Source organism: Acanthisitta chloris, unplaced genomic scaffold (assembly GCF_000695815.1).
Source record: "Acanthisitta chloris isolate BGI_N310 unplaced genomic scaffold, ASM69581v1 scaffold2368, whole genome shotgun sequence".
NCBI lineage: Eukaryota > Metazoa > Chordata > Aves > Passeriformes > Acanthisittidae > Acanthisitta > Acanthisitta chloris.
The window spans coordinates 65,873-83,200 of NW_008685199.1; the positions used below are offsets into that span (position 1 = coordinate 65,873).

A 17,328-nucleotide genomic window follows, 5' to 3' on the forward strand; every position below is an offset into this window, starting at 1 on the left:
TTCTTACTCCTTGTCCTGCCAAGGGTCTCACGGTACTCGGGTTTTTTTCTGTGCCATTCATCTCTATGCAGACCCCATACTGCTGCGGGCAACACTGGTAGGAGCTTGGGCATCTTCCCTGTGCCCTCCCTTGGCAGAGCAATGCTACTATCAAGGTCCCACCATGGTGGGATCGTGGCAGCTCCTCAGTCCCAGGCAGAGAGGCTTTGCAGAAGGCTGAAGGTGGCCAAGACCTGCACTCCTGTCCTTTGCTTCCATGTAAAACAGGATAGAAAGTACAACTTCAGATGCTTAGCAGGAAAAAAAAAAGAGAGAGCTAAATGCAGAATTTTACCCTCCCTTGATTTTATTTAGCAAGTTTCTGGAGGAGAACTGCTCTTTTAGCCAAGGAATTCTGCATCATTAACAGATTGGTATTGTTTATGCCGAAATTAGGCGCTGAAAAAGCAAATCAGTTAGCAAAAAAAAAAATGTATTGACATCTAGAAGAAGCGACAGAAAGAGTAAATGAGCTTAATTAGTCACTAGACAAGGAACTAGATTAACGTGTTCTTACATATATTTAAGAAATGCAAGCTCAATCCTACCCAGAACACTTGATTCCTTATGCTGGAGAAGGCAACTTTAGAAAGACTACTGTTTGCACAGCTGCATGGGTCAAGGACCATCTAACCTAACAATCACACTCAGCAGTTGCTTAGCCTGGGAAAAGGCAGCAGTGGAGCTTTTCCCCTGCACACCAGGTTTTCCCTGCATGCTGGTCCCTTGCAATCTGCTCCATTTGCTTTCTGCTGGGCGTAAGAATAGGAAAACAAATTATGGACTTTCAAAAATAAGTTGTCAGTGAGGATGTAGGCTTGAAAGCAAGCTCCTGGCCCAGCCCCTGACAGCTGACATCCTCAGGTCACCTCATCACTGCATCATGCTGCAGCACACAGGTTGCCAAGGGACATCAGCCAGAGCACTGTGGTTCTGCTTGGGACTGCTTCTCTCCTGTGATAGGAGAGGGGAAGGTTTTGGCAAGAGGGTGCCAAGGTCAAGCTTTGTAGCTCCCTACGATGTTCTATCAGATGTTCTTATTTTCCTGATGCCGGAGGGAGATATTTACTAAGTAAAACTCTAAAAACAGTCAGATAGAGGGAAATATCATTCTTTACCTCTCAGAGGATGAGAAGGGCTCATGTGCATTGCTCTGTGCATTCCAGACAGTGCTAGAGTGAAATGGGACGTTTGCTGCTCACCATGACCTCACTGCTTATTTAAGCATTCTGTTTCTTGACCGTGTCCCAGGTCTCCATCAAACAACCATCCCCACAGGTCAAGACCACCAATGACAGGCTTAGAAGCATCCATGTAGAAATTGTGCCATTTACCATGACCTAGGATTTGTGAGCAGGACATCTGCTTTCCCTTCAGGGAACACGATCCATCTGTGAGCTGACTTGAAGTCATTAGAGTGTGCAATAATGTGTGGGATGACACCAAGCCATTTACGTAATTCCACACAGTTCTCTGTTTTTTCGGTGTGCACTAATGACCATTTCACCCAAAAACAATCAGGTTAGGTTTGCACAGACACTCTGAGTGTTTGTTTAAAGGAAAAAACACTAAATTATTGGGCAACTGGCACCGAGTAACACTCACATGGAGAATCACATCTCTCAACTGGATGATCATCTGCTTTCTGGTGGCAACAAGAGTCTCCATTGCAAGAGTCCTTGTGTCAGCATCTTCCCACTCATGAGCAGCCTTTTTATTGACAAAACAGGGCACCAATCTGAAGCACACTGGCAAGTTTCTGAGTGCAGCTGAGAGTGTACTGGAATAGACTCACCTCATTGCTAGGGGGAATGATTCATATTGGTATCTGCTCTAAGAAGTGAACACAAAGTTCTCTTAAAATCAAATTCCAGTGCTTTCCACAAAGGACTGGTACCATTTCCAAACAAATAAGAACTGTACTCAGGGCAGTGGCATAAAAAAACCCCCTGTAACCTGCTGAAGTGCGATTTGTTGAGACAGTTGTGGTGACTAGCAACATCAGATTAGTTCCTAAACCATATTCATTAGCTTTCACTGAGCTCATGGAAGAAAAACAAGTTGCATTTCAATATAATCCAATGCAGTTGTTGGGAAGGATCACATGCGTACAGCCATTTAACATACAGATCAGAAGAACCATTCCACTTCCTTAGGAAGTGTAGCACAATTTATGTATGATGGACTTGCAAAAAAACCTGAGCTAAATTCCATTTCACCTTAAGTGTGATAAGCTCAAGCACATCAATGTCAGTAACAGGAAGTTCAATTTACAGTCTGTACTTACACATGGATTTTTTTGTAACAGCTTAGGTTTAGCATTAGAGGGACAAGCTGTGCATGACAGAGAGGACTTCTGTAGCCCCAGAGAGGCCATGGACAGGAATATTATCTTCCTCCAGGATCCCATACGTGATTAGGAGAACAATGCTCATTAGTTTCCTCCTAATGCAGCTGAAATCTCAGCACGGCTACTTCTCAGCTCAAAAGGATTTCAAAAGCTGCTCAACAAAACTAATTTAGTTTAATTAAACTTATCTATATTTTATAGACAAAGCACATCTCAGACTGTGTGCAAAACTTACAGATAGCATCGACCCAAGAGATTCCACTCCTGGGTAAAGCTGCTAGCTGATAGCCCAGTGTAATTTAACCAATCATTTTTACATGACTGAATCTGATGAATAGTTTTCTTTGTGAAAAATGGCTTCTGGCCAGACATGGACAGAAATAGGCAATGAACAAGGGATTCTTGGAACAGATCAACTTCTCTCTACTGATTTAATCGCAGCAATACCTCCTAACAGGCCTGAAAAGAATCTTCTGCATTAGGCTTTCTAATTCCTTGATGTTCTTGACTGACTCATTTGCCTTTGAAGTTAGGGGAGCACGTCATTACATAAGTGTTCACTACTCCATTATAAAATGTTCACGTGGTACTGACTAAAGACTTTGTAGCAATTTTTATGAGTTACAAAGATGACGGCAATGCACTTTTCTGGCATCTAGTTCAACCGTTTAAAGATAAAACTTGCAGATCCTTTTGAGAATTGAAACATTAATTTGAAAGGATGAGACTAAATTCAGAGGAGCTGCAACCACCAAAGAAGAGAGCAATATAACAAAGAAATCTAATGAAATGTGGTCCAATAGTCAAGGCAATAGTCTTTTCCTACTAAAACTATTGATTGGAAATTGGATTTCTCTTGGAGTTAAGATGTGTTCTGGATCCTTCAGCTTGAAGCATGCTGGATTTTGAAGGTTTCAAGGTTTGGCTCTGCTCTGCTTAAGGTCCCTATTAAATTACCAATCGAAGTGGCTGCTGCACAGGAAAGTGTTTCTGTCCTTCAGCTGCCTGCCACCAGTCTTCTGCCCTTTTATCAAAATGGACAGCATAAGGATTCATCTGCTTCAGGACAGAACCGACCAGCTTAATTTAAACCTCAGGTTATTAGCCACAGGGAGGTTATGGCTGGGGCAGTGACCTCCAGCATAAAAGCAGCAACATTTTGAGCCACAGTGGCCATTTCTGCAGCAGCTGCAGCCTACCATGGCTCAGCATCCCTGCTACAAGGCATACTCAGTCTCCCACAGGATAGAAGCATCAATCAGGTCAAACTAGAGAGCAGCACGATAAAGAAAAATACCCATTAGCAACCTTTACTAAGAGACATTTCCTTCTCATATTTTATATCAGTTTTGTCATATGTATCCAGGATTATAGGAACCCACAGGGTCACTTCTGTATCTTCAGATCTTGTACTATTTTTTATAGTCTGAATTGAATGTTCTCTACCACAGTTCTCTGTTTTTTAATGTTTTGCTTCAGGCATTTCTCTTTATGAGTATGGCCAGACAGCAAGACACACCAGTCAGTGCTCTAGCTGGACTCAGAGAGTTGCAGGAGGACTAAAAAAATATTTTTTATTTCTATTCATATAATAAAGAAAAATACCCATTTAAGATGTTTAAGATTAATTTACAGAGACTATATTTCTTATACTCCACAATTTAATGTGCTGCATCAATACAGTCTTTACAAAGTGAACACTGAACAGAAACTTCTATGATGCTCAGGTAAAATGGTATCTCTGCAATGACACATTTTATATGCCTCATGAAAATACTGCAAGGTGGAAATCTTCAACAGCTAGCACATTTAGTGTCAGTCTATTCAACTAATCTAAAACACCTGAACTCTTCAATGCTCTCATGAGTTTTACCTGACTTCCAGATTTCATCCAAAGAGGCTTCAGAGAAATTGTAATAAATTATCTGGTAAACAAATGTCTCCATTATTTTGTATGCACCAAAGAGAAAAATTGATTCGGAATAAAAGCCCACTATACCATACCATTCTATAATATTTATCTTGAGAATTATCTAAAGGTACTAGACACTGTCTGAACACTATACCCAGCTATAAATCAACACACTAGAACTATTGTAGTAGCAGAAGGAAACCAACCACTACTAATATAAAGTACAAATGTAAACTAATCTGAATATGCAATCTTTAAAACAAGAATTCCTGCTAGGCGATTTCAGGATGTTGTCTGGCCAATGCCCTCAGAAAATACTCACCACTCTACTCAGACCTTTCTACCCCTCTTGAAGGAGTCTCCAAAGTGGACAGAGCTGCAACCTCTGGGGGGAAGAAGCCCGAAACTCATCCCAGCAGCATACAGCACAACACTTGAAGGTCAGAGTCCTGCACAGAAGGAAGTTCAGATGCCAAGCGGGAGGCTGCTCTTGCTAAACCACAAGTGATTTAGGAGTTGTGGGTTCAACTATATAAGTCATCAATGAAGTCTTTGATTAGAGGCATGCCAAATGATTCCACATTGCCATTTCTCCTATAATGCTTGTGAAGTACAAGCTTGCAAAAGCTTGGGATTTGTTCTGATACTGCAGTGGCACATGCTGACCAAAGGAAAAGGATGATGGGTGGCATCCCCAGCTGGCCCCATTCCCCCTGCCCATTAGCCCTGGACACACATGTCAGGTGTTTTAGCAGCAGGTTGAGAGGTCCCTGGGAAACACTCTTCAGTCAATTCAGTTCTGAGATTGATATTTGTTTGGTTTGGTTTTGGTTTTTTCTTACACCAGAAGCACTGCTAAAAGTAGGGCTGGTAAGGAGTCTCTTAAAGCAGGTCTACACCTCATGGGAATGATAACCCAGAACCACAGCTATTGCTTCAAAATGCTGAATACTGGCTTTTTTTGTCTTGTTTCCAGCACATGCAGCAGTTACCCATTCTGAGATACACTCATGGCATGGAGCATCTGTCTTAAGCCCCTTCCCTCTTCTTTTTCACACAGCTTCATTCTTGTGGGAGTCACACTCTAGGTATGTGCCATCCCCCCAGGGACAGCCAAGTTTTAAGTAGGTGGGCAAATTTCGTAAGGATTCAAGAAACAGTGGCTCTACATCAGGCAACACAAATACATTAGAAACTTCATTACCCCAAAGTACGAAAATAAAAGCACTTGAAAAATTATTTTTATGCAGACAATGAAAACGTCACAGGATTAGAAATGCAGCACAATCCTTTTAATATGCATAATTTAATTTTTAGTCTTACTGTTCAGTGGGTACAAATATTTCTTTCACACTCCAGCATACAAATAAGAATATTCTAATAAGAAACAGTAAATATTTTGGTTTTTCACTTGCTTGTCCCGACAATGTTCATACTTCTCAGAGCAAAGTTTTGAGTAGAGAAACATCAGGTGATGTACAAGACAACTCACCACCACAGAGTACACTATACCTCCAAGATGTACATACCACCATACATATTATCACCTGTATCCAAATCATCTTTGAACAGCTTTCTGCTGGTGGTGCTCCTTGCACTGCAGTTTGCCACCTTCCTCCAGGACTGCAGGAACATGACCTCTGCTATCCCAGCACAGAGGCATTTGTTGATGTGGCTCATCACATTCACTGCAGCCGTGCACATTATAGAGCATGGGACACGCGCACCAGTCACAACAGCACCACAACTGATCCTTCTTCATTAACAGATTCATCAGTGATGCTATTCCCAGATCACGGCATTTTCCAGGCCTGCTGTGGCACTGTAAACTAAACAACACTGTGCATCAGCTGCCAAGCAGGTCCCATCTTTCATGTTTAGCTGTTTGTGAAACTCGGTCATTTCTTCTCGTTCCACATTGTCAAGAAGGAGCAGATGGCAGATGTGCTCTGCCTATGATATTGCTTTTGTGATACCCTGCCTGCTGGCAGAAGAGTGGAAGCAGCATCTGAAGACAAGAATTTGTAGTATATTTCCAGTTTTGGGTAACTGAGCTGAAAGATAGCATAGGGTATAGGGAGAGGAAGAAAGGCTCGTACCAAATAGGAGCTGACAGATTTCTGTGACAAAAAAACCCCAAAATAATAAAACAACCATTAAGGAAAAAGTGATACTGAAAAAAAGGAGTATTTAGTATGTTCATATGGGAAGAGCAAATAGTACTTCATGATTTGCTGAAGGCAAGCAATAGAGGAAAGCCCTTAGGCTCAGTGTCTTACCCTCCATTTTCCCATGTAAACTCCACTACGGCACAGGTCTCCTGAAAACAGATGATCATCACCTTACATGCCTGTTGGCTGTCAGAAAAATTGTGTGAGCAAGCACTGGATTTTCCTGCTCTCCTTTGTTTTCTCACACAGGAGCCTTCCCTTTTCTAAGGTTGTTTCAGAGATGTGTAAAACTCTCAGCAGTTTTCATCATTATCCATATAGCCTGCAAGGATTATCCATGCTTTTCTTTCTGAACAATGTGCCAATATTCTTGAGGTGGTAGTCAAGAATGCAAGCAAGAAGACAAGGAATTTAGCTCATAACTGGAATCTGGAGGCAAGCAATAGAAGAAAATCTACTTAAATAACGAAGAATTTGGTATGAAATTTACTATGGGATGGAACTTGAAAACATGCTGAACTGTAAATTATTTTTCTTCACTCCATTTGGTCATAACAAAAAAATGGTAACTCACTTCCAATTGTAAGTCTGTCACAAAATCTACCTTGCAACCAATTTTATCAGGCAGTGTTATGCTCTACCATTTTGTGACATCACTGTGCTCTCATTCGTGTGGGATTCAAATGCAAGACTCAGTTTTAGCTTCTAAAAGTGGTTTTCTGAATTGCCTACCACCACTGACAGATTCGTAACAGAAATGGTAACTGGAGGATAAACAAATGCTTTCATAACAAAGCTGAAGCAGACACCATAAGTTTACATCAAGGCTCCATGAATCTTTATTAAAATATTTTTACAATATGTGCATGAGGCACAGAAGAAAGCACACATTTTATTTCTAAGTAATGTGATTTGAGCTGCCAACAGTGTTTCTTGTTTCGGAATTTTAGTACACATATATCTTCCAAATTAACAAACCTGACACAGTCAAGAAAGGAACATCCTGTTTTCATTTAAAGCAAGATTAAAGTAAAAGAAGATAATTGCTTCAAAACTTGGAAGATTTTAAATTATGAACGTGTTACTGCAAAGTGACATCTGGGGATTTAGGTTGAAAAGTTCTTTCAGAAATCCTTATAAATCAAACTGAATATTGCCTATAATCTATGAGCCAATCTAAGGCAATCCCATTGCACATGGCAGCCATTTATCTATGCCCACTGGTACTCAGCTGTCCGGATGCCAAATCCATTTTGTGTAAACTACTGACAAAATTGTGGAGAAGTCCCAGAGAAGAAAACGTGCATCAAAATAATTAGCTGCGACTGTTGATCAGATGCAGTACAAGCTCTTCATCCTCTGCCAGAGAAAGCCCAGTATCTAATGGCACATAGGAGTCCTCCTCTTGGCCAAATTTCACCTTCTTTCTTTTCAGTGGTATTTCTTGTGCTGCAGTACTGCTGCTATAGCTTCTCTTCTTTCTTCCACTTTCCTCCTCAAGTTCACTGCAGAAACAAATCAATTAGTCTTTTTAACAACTGTGGCAATCGATATCATCATGTAATCAAACAATTCCTTTTAAACAAGGCAAAATTATGTCAAGATAAGAGCAAACAAAATTACAATTCAGAAGGTTGAACCAATGGAAGCAGATGAACTCAGAATGTCTAAATTGAAACTGCTCTCAGGCCAAGGCAGTGGTGGATGTTCTGCTGTCTTAATTGATTACAGTGTACCAAGATATTGCTATCAGTCTTATCTAATATTTGCTGCCTAATACAGCAACAGACAACTTAACAAAACTGATTTAGCGATGTGTCAGTGGACCCTGACATGCATTCAAGATCTTGTCTAAAATAAATATGCAACAAAAATAAAAATATGAGAACTGTCATTTCATTGCTGAATCCTACATTTAATATGGCTTTGATTTGGGACAATCTAATTCGATCATTCTTTCCTCTTCTTTCAGAAGTTTTCCTTGGAAGGTATTAACCACCTCATTGCCACAAGAGGAAGAGGAAAAGCCCAAACCCAGTAATTTTCCCTGGTGACTTCCTATTTCCTCTACTGGTTTTCTTTAGATTTGAATTGCCTTTTGCAGTCTTTGATCTGGATGAAACAGTTGTTTATCTGTTCTAGCACCTTGACTTCTACCACATGGCCTCACGGCAACAACAGGAGGAAAGACGGAACTTTCATGCAACTTCATGTAATTTTTGTCCAAAACATAGAAAAATACCTATAAATCATCTTACCTAAGATTAATCTAACCTATTAAAATCTATTCTAATATATATCTGTGTACCAGGTTATAGAGAGCAGGTTGTACGATGCCATGGGGTAGAATTTATACTCAAGAAAAGTAGAATGCAACCTCTTGTGTACCCCCAAACCATCCCCTCCAAACAGGCTAACTGAAACAAAATGGCACTCTCATTTCTTCATGTTTGCATTTTTTAAAATCTAACGAAAATCAAAACAGGACCTCGAAGACTGAGTTTAGGCTTTTCTAAAATAGCTGGTTAAATTCACATTTGCAATTAAAATTTTGCAACTTTCTACCTAGAAAAGCCAATTTGCTTAAAAAAAAGAAAAGTCTCAAATAAGAATTTTGTAATTGCCATAATTTTTATAATTGCTTAAGTGTAAATGCAATGCTTGTGAAATGTTTCATTCAGAAATACTGCTGAGAGACTTAACAAGTAGAAAACAGCAGTTACAATAAATAGCTATAATTGGGGAATACTGTCCTTGGAACCAACACAGCAGAGGAACCCAATGCCCAATTCAAAACCACCTTCAGTCACCCACCTTACTTTTTCCATTAATAGGACCAGTTAACAGTTGGTGAAACACTGTTTTCACCACTCCCTGGAAACCAGCCTAATCCAAACACTAACTCCAAAACATGGCAGTTTCCAAGACGATCCTGAATCCTCTCTAGGGATTGGCAGCACAGTGAAGCTCGTACACTCTGCTTTCTGGCTGCCTCTCCGTTGAGATAAAGGACTAACATGAGATTGGATGTCCTTGTGCAGGTAGACTGTAGATGCGTGACCTTTCTCCCTCTCTTATCTATCCCACCTGTCACCTTCTGCCTACTCACTACAGCACAGACAAAGGGGGGAAATCTTGTAAGAAACACCCTGCGTTTCCACAATTAAAACCAACAAAACACTCTACCTGCATCCCCAAGAGAAATACTTAGTGTAAAGAAGCCTGGTCTAAGTGGAAGGTGTCCCTGCCCATGGCAGGTGGGCTGGAACTAGATGATCTTGAAGGTCCCTTCCAACCCAAACCATTCTATGATTCTATGAACAGCTGATGTCTGCACCAAATACTCATTCTTTCAGTAATTCAAAAGATATAGCAACTTTTCTGGCTTTGAGCTGTCATTTGTATGGGGGCAACTTTTCACGGCTTCCTACCAACATTTTATTCCTTTTCTGGGGAAAGTACTCTCATATTCCTCTCTGTAGTGCTTAAGGTATTCCATAAATGCTGAAGCTATATGAAATATAAGCAAACACACTAAAGCACTAAGTATTCTCACTTTTCCAAATGGATAGTGTGGGTCTGGGTTGGAGTTCCACGGTGTTCACTTTGATCAGGGCAGACTGCAGACAGATTTTAAAAGCATAAGGAAGGCCTCATTAAATAAAAGCACTTTAGCTGGTTCTTCTGCAAACAAGCTATTTCCTGCCTTTGAACGGACTCTGAAGCCCAGCTGCATTCATAATTGACTAATGCTTCATCTAGGACATTAGCTCAAAACATCTTAGCAACTAAACAATGCAGAAATCTCACAAGTTATGAAACAGCAGACTTGAAATACTGAAAATTATAATCAGTTTTGAAGTTTAAGAGGCCCATAAGCCTAGATGTCTGTAAGGTGTAACAGTTACATACAACATTTAGAAGGAACTGTGAGGTTTCCTATTCTTTCCATAAACAAAAGCACATCTACACAATTATGACTAATTTTCATCATAGGTTTTGGGGGATGATTAAGCTGAGTCAAGCTGTTTCTTTCTGTTACTGAGGAAACATGGTGCTTGATTAGTAGTGCAAACTAAAGATATATCTACGCATCAACAGGTGTATTTACATGCTAATTTGACCCCTACTAGGCTGTGAGCTGGAGGGGTGAATAAAGAGGAATGTGTAACACAGGAAGCAGCAGCAGCAAAGCCACTGAGCAATGAAGACAGCTAAAGATTCGTGCTTTCATGATGCACAAAAAGTAGAAGCAAAACAGTATTTGATAAAGGCAACTTAGGAAGATAAGCAGAGAATCGTGTGAAATGTGCAAGTAAGATGTTCCTAATTTTGAGAAGCAGAAGGAAGACAGACTGCCCGTCCATAGAATGGTTTGTGTTGAAAGGGGCCTCTGGAAATCAGCAAATCCAACCCCTGAGCCTGTTCCTGCAGGATGAACTTTTACCAGCAGTGGTATGGGTGATGTGGAGAGGAAATGTACTACTCTCGAGGAGCAATCAGAGATGTAGCTTCTACAAATGGTGAAAGAGGCAATTTTAAAAGGAAGAATGGAAAATGTGTGGCATCATGATGCCCAGAGGTATACTGCACTCTATTGGGTTGCTTCTCCCTAGCTGTTCGGACAGAAAGCTCTTTGGAGGAGATATAATAGGTGTAACTCTCAGGTGCATATGTGAAATGGCTGAGTGTGCAAAAGAAGCTATACAGGGATGACTTCTCCACTTACGTCAAACAAGTTCCTCCTTGGTCTCCATTAATTGAAGGCCTCTCAGTCCACCCTGCAGAGCCAATCTTTTAATCATTGGTCACTTCCCATGGACATAAATGGCCCCTTATTCCTCACAAACACAAACTGATGCACTACCAGCTGGTGTCCACAAATAGCCAAAATAAAACAGAGTTATATTCTAAGGTGAACTCTTCTGCAGCAGAACAATGCAGTTAGAAAGCAACCCCCCACAATTCAGATCCAAACCAAAGCCAGTGAATCTTTTTGTCTTCCACTTACAACACTTAAAAAGCAGCATGTGCAGCTGGATTACAATTCCTTCCTTTTACCATCTGGTGCAATTTAGCTTCTCAGCCACCTAAATGACCCATACGGTCTGAAGCTGCCTGATGAAAGGATTTACTTCGTGTTTGCACAGGTGAGGAGGTACCAACAGCTGACTTATCAATGGGCACAGTAATTTATGTGGTCACTATTTGCTCAGCTGTAACAACAAAGGAAAATGCTATCATTTGGTAGGTAATGGTAGGTAATGTTTATTACTTGGACACTAAAGCAGGGTTTATGAATACTGTCCCTGAAACAAATGCCAGCATGTATGAACGGCATCGGGAAACAAGGGATCTAACTATGACCCTGATAGCTATATGCCAAGAAACTCTAACTTAACTACTAAAAAATAACCTCACAAGTGTATTTTGAGGTAATACCAGGACAAAACAGAAAGCTTTTAATTGTTAGTATTTAACTTGCATCTGAGCATCAAGCTATGTCTTAACAAGCTGTTAAGGGTTTTAAGTGCTTGAGAATCAGCCATTTGAAATGTGCAGCCCCCACAGCCAAGTTGCTGCTGTTTAAATGTGGTACAGTGAGATCTTTAGCCAGGCTCTGCTCCAGTTATCAGAGCATGCTTTGCAGACTAGGTTTACCAGCACTGCTCTGGAAGCAAACTGCCTTTGCCATTGCTTCCAGGCTGCAATAAAGCACACAATCTCTTTCCCAAAGAAATGCAGGAATAACGAATGAATCTGCTAATAAAATACCAGAAAAGAGAGGAATAATTTATCCCATAAATATTGGCATTTTGCTAATCAAACATGCTGTGCCCCAAACTTTTTCCATGTAATAAATTTTAATTCACAAGGCCATGGCAGCAATGCTAATGAAGATTAATTACTGCAGTCCCTTCCATAAAGCCCAGTGCAGCTTCTTTCTTACTTGCTGTCAGAATGCTACAGCACATATAAATGGTAATGAATATATATTGTGTTGTTTGCTGGATCTGGGTAGGCTAGCACATATAAATGGCAATGAATATATATTGTGTTGTGTTGTTTGCTGGATCTGGGTAGGCTGAGGCCACCTGTATGAGGTTCAACAAGGCCAAGTGCTGAGTGCTGCACTTGGGTCAAAAGTGTGTGGAGTCCTACAGACCTATGCAGCACTACAGGCTGGGGGAAGAGTGGCTGGAAAGCTGACTGGTGGAAAAGGACCTGGGGGTGCTAGTTGACAGTGGCTGAAAATGAGCCGGCAGTGTGTCCAGGTGGCCAAAAAGGCCAATGGCATCCTGGCTTCTATCAGCAATAGTGTGGCCAGCAGGACCAAGTCAGGGATTGTCCCCCCGTACTCAGCACTGGTGAGGCTGCACCTTGAATCATGTGTTCAGTTTTGGGCCTCTCACTGCCAGAAAGACATGGAGGTATTGGAGCTCATCCAGAGAAGGGCAACAGAGCTGGAGAAGGGTCTGCAGCACAAGTCTTATGAGGAGTTGGGGATGTTTAGCCTGGAGAAAAGGAGGCTCAGGGGGGACCTTATCACTCTCTACAACTATCTGAAAGAAGGCTGTAGCTAGGTAGGGGTTGGTCACTTCTCCCAGGCAACAAGCAATAGGACAAGATGAAATGGCCTCAAGTTGCACAAAGGAGGCTTAGATTTGATATTAGGAAATATTTCTTGACCAAAAGGCTTTTTGGCAAGCACTGGAACAGGCTACCCAGAGAAGTGGTGGAGTCACCATCCCAGGAGGTATTTTAAAGGCCTGTAGATGTGGCCACTCAGGGACATGGTTTAGTCTTGGGCATGGCAGTGTTGGGTTAATGGTTGGACTGGATGATTTTGAAGGTCTTTTCCAACCTAAATGATTCTATGATTCCCTTACTGGCTATTCTACTGATGTAAATCAGAACACCTCTAAAATTGAATGAAAGAAACATTGCAGAAAAAAGGATGAATAAATACTAGTGTAATACTACTAAAAGCAAGAGAAAAGTCTGTCTTGGAGCTGAAGTACTATAACCTGGAAGAAGAAGAAAAAATTTAATGGAAACTGGACCGGTAAGATAATATGCTTAGCGTTTCTTATTAGTCTATGGGAAGCATACAGAAGATTTGATGGGAGAAAGCACTCAAACCAACTACCAATATCTCACTTCTGTTCTGAGGTCCCTTCTACTTTCTAAAGGCTCTAGTGGCAGTGGACTTGAATCAGATGTCTGAAGCTGTAACAGCACTTTACATCTCTGCTGTTTACTACAGACATTGCTGGCTGTAGAGCAGCAGTACCTGACCCAGTCCTGAAACACTGGAGTTTCTATTCAATAGGTTTCAGCTAAGGAATTTTATCTTATCTTCATATCTCAGTTTGAAAATCAGAATCATTCAGAGGTTGATCATAGAAGCATAGAATGTTTTGGTTGGAAGGGACCTTAAAGATCATCAACTCCCTTGCCATGGGCAGAGACACCTTTCACTAGACCAGGTTGTTCAAACCCCTCTCCAACCTGGCCTCATATGGATCAAATATCACTGGATCTGAGATGAAACTGTTTCAGCTGGAGGGGACAGTGGTTTCAATAACACCATTTTGATTTGCTTTATGTCTCTGTCAGAGGCTTAACCTTCTCTGAAATGTGCTGCTGCCTTTGGAGATGCTGCTAACCACCTATCTAAGCTTTGCATCTATTCACTCCTCAGCTTCACCTGACACTGACATTCTTCAAACCTGTTCCTCTCCTTTTCTTTTGTGTAAGTACTATCATCCTCCAATTACTGACAGCTAATTTCTGAGCTGTAAAGCTTCAGTAAATACTCATTCCATTTCTCTTTCATTCATGCAGACACTTGCTGATGACATACAGCACTTTTACATTTTGTTTTATTTTTAAAGGCAATTTCTGTAGCTGCCAAGTTTACAGGAACCACAGGAAGGATCTAGTCTGGCCTGCAGAGCATAGGTTACCAAATTTCACTAGGAAATTCCACCATTGAGTCCACTGCATATAGTCAGCTAAAGTATAGCTACTATAAAGACTTTTATAAAGACTGTCACAGCATAAGAATATCACACTTCTATTAAAAGCAGTTCAATACCTCAGTGTCCAATTTTGCAGCCAGTCAGAATGATCAAGGCCTTAAACAGAGACCTTTCACGATGTCTGTCCTACAGTGCTTTTCTGGCCATCACAACATTAGTTCTGGCCTTCACAAATCACTGATATGACCCAAACGATCCATGTTAGAAGCAGCACCATGATTTGCAGATGAATCATCTCTTTTGAGATGTAATGTCAACCTCATCAAGAATCACATAAAACTTAACAGGTCAACATCAGTGTATTGGTATATGAAGGCACAAGAAATTGCAATTTGCCCATAATTTTCAACAATAAAGGAAGGCACACAACCAAGCAGTACTGACTACTAACTTGCACACCTGTCAGCAGTTGACAGGCCATAAAATCACAAACAAAACAGTACCAGAACTAAGACATTGCTCCTTTCCCCTCATGTCCAAGATCTTTTCCATGCTGATCTAGGAGTTAATATGATCAGTCACAGCTATTAAAAATTTAAAGAAGGTAATGATGAGGTCAATCAGAATTTTGTTCTTCCTCAATATTTTTATTTAAAGAGGTTGAGGAATTAGAAATACCAGAAACTCAATTTGACTGCAAAATGAATATTTAAGAAATCCAGCTGCTTTTCTTTCACCCTGTTCTATATTCTTAAATTTTTCACCTCATTAAGAATTTACATTGATAGCCTTAAACCAAATATGATGAATGTTGCTAGATATACAAAAATTAATCTCATATTACATGCTTGGAGTCATTAATTACTCTGCTTGTAGAGGTATGACTGGAAGGGAATTTTATTCAAAGGCAAATTTAACTCATGATTTGTATAGCTCTCCCAGATTAAAAAAATGATGGGGGAGGAGGGAGAAAATATTAACAATGTTTTTTTTACTTCTTAAACCATGGACAGATGGTCTATTTTTAAAGACTTCTGAAGTAAGACACCCTAGGTCTCACATACTTGCTTTGAATTATCCCTTTCAGAAGTATTTTTTCCCTCTTAAAGCAAGTAGCAGCTAGTGTAGCTCAATATATTTCTATTTTAATCCAAATCATTGAGCAAAAACTCTGGATTTTGGAAATATAAAACAGAAGAGACTTGTGTTTTCTAATTTCAAAACCTAATTTCACTGTCTGTTACTCTCAACTGATTTGTTTTTGTTAAAATCATTAGGTCAATATTTCCAAGCCCCAAGAGCAACTCATTTTATAATTCAATGGCAGCTCTGAGAGGTGCATGAGGCATGAGTGTTGACTAACAAAAACCACTGGCAGCAAGATTTCTTGCCTGTTCCCTTATCCATTCTTCCAGATCCACTAGATCCGCATCATCCTCCCTCCACCTTTCCTCCCCCATGCAAAATCAATACCACTTCTCCATGGCTTTATGCTTACCACCAGTCTCTTCAGTTACCACTGTCCTTTATCTATAGGCTTGCGGTTATTCAAATTCCCTTGGTTTTCTTGACTGCCACATTTTTCCAGCCCTAAATTAATTTTTGGCACCGTATCTTCCTCTTTCAGTTGCATCTCTGCTTCATCAAAAGCCTTCTAAGAGGTGATCAGAGCAGCTCACAAACCTCCAGACATACCTGCACTGAGCGTCAAAGCTGACATCGGAGCTAGAGACCAGATCACTACACACCTTGAAGAAATGTAGCTTCATCAACACTGTCTACTGGAAACAGTCCCTGGCCTGTCCTGCCACACCAAAATAGACTGAGACATTGCCACAAGAGCGTTAGCTGGCACCACCTGAAGCCACAGAAGTTGTGGGCATGCCAACACTTAAGCCTGCACCGTGGCCAAATCCATTAGGCTGTAATGACATGACTTACGTCTCCTGGGCAGGTCTTAGCCAGCACAGGATTAACCATCACACTCTGTGCTTGCTGCACACCAGAGCCATCAATGGCTCTGAATTCCAGCACACTTCATTCAGCCATTCCTAGAAATGTGCTTTCATCCTGTAGCCTGTCTTTTTCCAAATTTATCTACCAGTTCATTGTTGCCTGCTGTTCCTGCTCTTGTGAGCATCCCAGTTTTTTCCTATCTCCCTTTTGCATACCTGCCCTGGCTGTTCTTGCCACTCACTTCAGTTTAATTACTATTCTTAGCAATGACTGATAAAATCCACTCCTGGCCTGTCCCCAGCTATAATACAATACAGTACACCAGTGTCTCTGCTTCTGGGCATTACTGCTGATAATAAACTCAAAGCTGTGGTCTTTGATGTTGAAGGTTTATCTGTAGAGCTTTTCCCATCAGAACAGTGAACAAACTGATGTGGCCTCGTCTAGAAAGCTCTGGATGTCAAGGCCAGCTAGGCTGCTTGCAACAGCTCTTTGGGTCCTTGTTAACTCCTGCTCATCTTAAATGCTGGAGAAGAACTTGAAGCAATTTGACTGTTCCTGAATTTCCATCTATTTGACTTCTTTGGAAAGGCAGAAAACATCTACTTTATATTGCCCCAGTCCTGCAGCAAACACAGACAAGACTGAAAAGCAGGAAAGTATTCAATCTGAGTGTGTAAGGATGTAGAAATTAATGAAACCCTTTAAAAATCCCTTTGGAGGAAGCAGAGGGCTTTTCCTATTACTAGAAAGTGAACCAAAAGTCAGGGCAAACAACTGAAACGAGTGCTGTGTCCTAAAGCTGACAGAAGGTGGTTAAGATTCCTTCAGTTGGTGGCAGTTCTTGAGACATGTTTGTTACCCCAAGAAGGTATTGCTCCTAGCCAGGGAAAGCTTAAACCCCCAAACAGATAC

General features: G+C 40.8%; 1 protein-coding gene across 1 annotated transcript in view; it reads right to left on the minus strand.

Annotated features, from left to right (window-relative positions):
- Nucleotides 1-7,787: 7,787 nt before the first annotated feature.
- Nucleotides 7,788-17,328, minus strand: part of LOC103806929 (probable ATP-dependent RNA helicase DDX10) — a gene marked incomplete at its 5' end in the record, with an annotated part of 119,423 nt that continues 109,882 nt past the window's right edge. The window contains one exon of the mRNA XM_009079640.1: nucleotides 7,788-7,977. Within this exon, the coding sequence (XP_009077888.1) occupies nucleotides 7,788-7,977 (190 nt within the window). The remainder of the gene's footprint in view (nucleotides 7,978-17,328) is intronic.